This window comes from Phragmites australis, chromosome 16 (genome assembly GCF_958298935.1).
Source record: "Phragmites australis chromosome 16, lpPhrAust1.1, whole genome shotgun sequence".
NCBI lineage: Eukaryota > Viridiplantae > Streptophyta > Magnoliopsida > Poales > Poaceae > Phragmites > Phragmites australis.
In genome coordinates, this window is record NC_084936.1 from 25430596 (window position 1) to 25434334 (window position 3739).

Consider the following 3739-nt stretch of genomic DNA (forward strand, 5'->3'; position numbering starts at 1 on the left):
TGCCCCCAAGCGAACAAGTCTTGTCCACTTTTGGCATTCGAGGCTGAAATATTCATAATGCTCATATCATTTTTAGGAGAGGGAATTCACGTTTATTTATGAATCCTTGCTCGGTAAACATAGGTCTTGTTTGGTAGGGTTTTAGATTCTCTCAGAAACGTTTTGGATTCGGTTTGTTTCTAAAAATGTTTCTCTGGTAAATTAGAATTAAATTATGCAATCGTTTGGCTAGTTCAATAGATCTAGACTCTTGAAGATTGCATGTGAGGGGGTGATTCTCTTGTGAAACTCGGTTTTGGTCTATTCTCTCGCGCAGGCAAAAGTTGTGAAATGTTTTCACCCGTTTCTCCCTCGGATCGATCCTGGCAAGCACGTTTGGCACAAAATTTGAGTGATTTGGGTAAGAACCGTTTCTTGCATCCAAATGGGGCATAGTGTTCATTTTTATTCATTTGGCTTTAGAATTGTATGCTGGAAAGCTTAGATTTGTTTTGCAGTACATGTTACTGAACTGCTCGAGGTTCTCCGGAATCCTGTCCGATAAGCATCTCAATGAATAGGATATGTGATTCAGATCAAGATCTTGATGCTACATTCATATACCAAAATTGTTTGATACATATGCCGAAACTTGTCTGATACTGATACAGCATGAGCAGGCTCTGCTTCTTCTGTACTGAATTAGAAAAGCAGAAGCTAGTAGATTAGTTTGACAGCAAGAAAGCATGCAGTCCATTGATCAGGAAATTTAGCATATAGTCCATTACATGTAAGGTGGCATCAGTTACGCAGAATTACATGTCTTCTTTTTCCTACACGCCTTCACGTTTGAAGACCCTGTAACCAGGAATTTTACGGGAAACAATTCTCAATTCCCGTAAAAACCTGGAGATTCCCGCGTTCCAAACAGGGCGTCCTTCGTTTTACGATTCCGTTTTAGCTTTCGCTCTCATCCTTTGGTCTTGCCAATGTTCGTACTGCTCCATTGACTGCAGGTTTGCAACTCGCAAATCGTACATCTGATCCATATTAACTTATCTATGTTAGATTATGCCGAGCGTTTCCCTTCATGGTCTAAATTCTCATCGTAAAAGAATTTTCGTTCCTTTCAACGATTTCTCTTTACGATTCTTGTTACAAAAGAATTTTCAAGTTTATTCCCTTTATGATGGAATTATCCTTTATTTTCCTTCGCGATTCCTCTTGAAGAGAAGCTGTTAAAGATGAGAGAAAAATAAAGAGAATAGAAACAGAAAAGTGAATCGGAAAGTGAATAAAATAAAGAGAATATAGTTGGAGATAATCTCAGAGCAAGTAACGGTAGAAAAGTCCTCGAAATAGTGAATCTATCACCGGAAAAAGAAGTGAATCGATCGCGGGGAGCATGCATGCCTTAATCTCCATTTAATTATCCTTGATTAATCATACATGTTCTTATTGATATATAATTATCCTCTCAAGTAAAAATTGGGTCGGATAATATATATTCATTCGGCAGTAGTGGTGCTGGAGTTCTTGCATGGCTCCGATGAGCAACTGCGATTGCTCGAGGAGGCTGCGGCGCTCTTCTCCGCTGGAGCAGCCGCTTGCAGCAGCTGCTCGAGCTTCTTGGCCAGCTCGGCCTTCTCGTCCCTGAGCCGCGCGCCCTCGCGGCGGGCGTCGGCGCAGTCCCTCAGCGCGCGGTTGAGCTCGTCGAGGAGGCGGCGGTTGGCGCCGCGGAGGTGCGAGACCTGCGCCCACAGCTCGCTGAGCTGCCGCTGCTTGCGCATGCGCGACCGCCGCGCCGACTCCCGGTTCGACACCATCCGCCGCCGCCGCCGCTCCTCCTCTGCCGCCGCCGCCGCGGCGCTCACCTGGCACTGGTAGGCGCTGCCCCCGCCCTCCGAACCCGAGCCCGAGCTGGGCGAGCCATTGCAGCCAACGAGGTGAGCCGCTTCCCGGACGACGGTGTCAAGATCAAAACTAGCCACGTCGCCGCCGTCTCCACCGAGCAGAGCAGCACCAGCTGCAGCTTCTTGGAAAGCCGACGTCGGTTCGAAGGATGGCGGGAAGTAGGCCTGAGGCGGCAAGGCCATGTTCATGTGGTGGTGCGCGGCGAAGGAAGGGCTCGGAGGGGAGAGGAAGCGGAGGCTGGCCACCTCGCCATGGAAATGGTGGTACATCTTGCTGTTGACTTACTCTCTTCTTTGCTAATGCTTGTGAGTGGTAGGGTAGCTGAGCTTGGTTTGCTCTTGCTGTTCTGGAGAAGAAGGGCTGGGTTGGTGAGGGCCTTTTATAGTGTGACACAGTTAGCTTTGCTTGCCTAAGAGAGAGAAATAATCTCCCTGCTCAATCTCATCTGAGATAGAAGGCTTTGGGTTGGTCCACCATAATGGGCTAGTTTATGCATTTTATTTTGTTTATTGTTTTCCTTTTTGTGTTTCAGAATCTTGTTGAGCTAGAGTTCGGTAGCTTGCAAGTCTGGGTATGGCTAGTGAGCTTTTGAGGATTGGCATATCCAAGTACTCCGTGTGTGTTTTGTAGATCCTTCTCCTATAGATCACTGCATATCTTGTATTCCCAATAGAATATTTGGATTGATTTTTTTTTTGTTTATTTGTTTGCAGGACTTGACTTGAGTCATGCTCATAGGAGGTGAATTTGATTCTGGATTTGTTCATGCCAAACCTCCTGGCTTTTACGTATTCTCTTAGAGATACCTTGCTTTCGGTTACACCTTTTAATTTGTCCAGTATATATTATTGTATGCATGGCCTAATTTACGCAAGAGTCTTTGAGGGAGAGTGATGTGAAATTCACAAGGGACAGCCACTTGCTGGCTGCTTGTGAGACGAAAATAGCATAATTAGTGGAGCAACTTGGGAAGAAACGGCGTCGGATTAATTATGCTTTGCAAGCACAATATTCACCAAGTCTAACCTTCATCCCTAGTGCTCAATTAAGCTCCTTCACAAAATTTTCATACTATACAGGAAAAAGTCTATTTCTCGTCCCTTAACTATGGATCCGGTTTAATTTTTATCTCTAAACCGGAAAATTAGATTTTTTTTTTTCACCTCCAACTTTTAAAACGGTTCGAAATCCATCCCTCGGGTCTTTTGAGGTTGGTTTTGTTTCCATAGCAATGTTGAGTCAGATCCGACGTCAGAAAGATATGCTGAGTCGGCACATCTCTTTATCTCATCTCTTTTCTCTCTTCTTGTTCCTTTGCTAAACATCCACCACGACTAATCTCTTCCTTGTTCCGTTTCTTCCCTTAATCCAAAGAGCAGATGGGCAGCGCCATCTCTTCTTCCCCAAATTAGAATAGAGCAAAATCAAATCCAAGCCACCACAGTCGAGCAAACCAAATCCACCTCTTCTCAGAGCAGATCCATAGCCAAAAGGCCCCAAATCCACTCATCTCATCTCTTCTTCGTCACCGGACATATCATGTGCATATACATCTCCATGGCCGCACCTTGCAGTTTGGTGCTCGCGATGGAGAGTAGAGTCCTGTAGGTGGCTGCTCTGGCTCACCCAAGGCATCCATAGGGGCCTTCTTGGCGACACCCACAGTCATCCCAAGCATGACGCCCATGACAGTGAGGCTGAAGATGGAGCATGCGCAGATGGTCGCACGAAGGCCTCCAAATCCATGCTCGCCCTGCATTCCCTGCCTCCCCATCAGAGATCACCTCGTTGTCTTGAGCTTGGTAGCGCTGACCCTAAGGTGGCCCTTCGCCCCGAGCTCACCTAA

General features: G+C 46.2%; 1 protein-coding gene across 1 annotated transcript; it reads right to left on the bottom strand.

The window, feature by feature from the left end:
* Positions 1-1365: 1365 nt before the first annotated feature.
* LOC133896141 (bZIP transcription factor 11-like) lies at positions 1366-2311 on the bottom strand. Its single transcript, XM_062336663.1, has one exon. The coding sequence runs from the start codon at positions 2160-2162 to the stop codon at positions 1488-1490; it is 675 nt and encodes a 224-aa protein (XP_062192647.1). The 5' UTR covers positions 2163-2311; the 3' UTR covers positions 1366-1487.
* Between the last annotated feature and the right edge of the window lie 1428 nt (positions 2312-3739).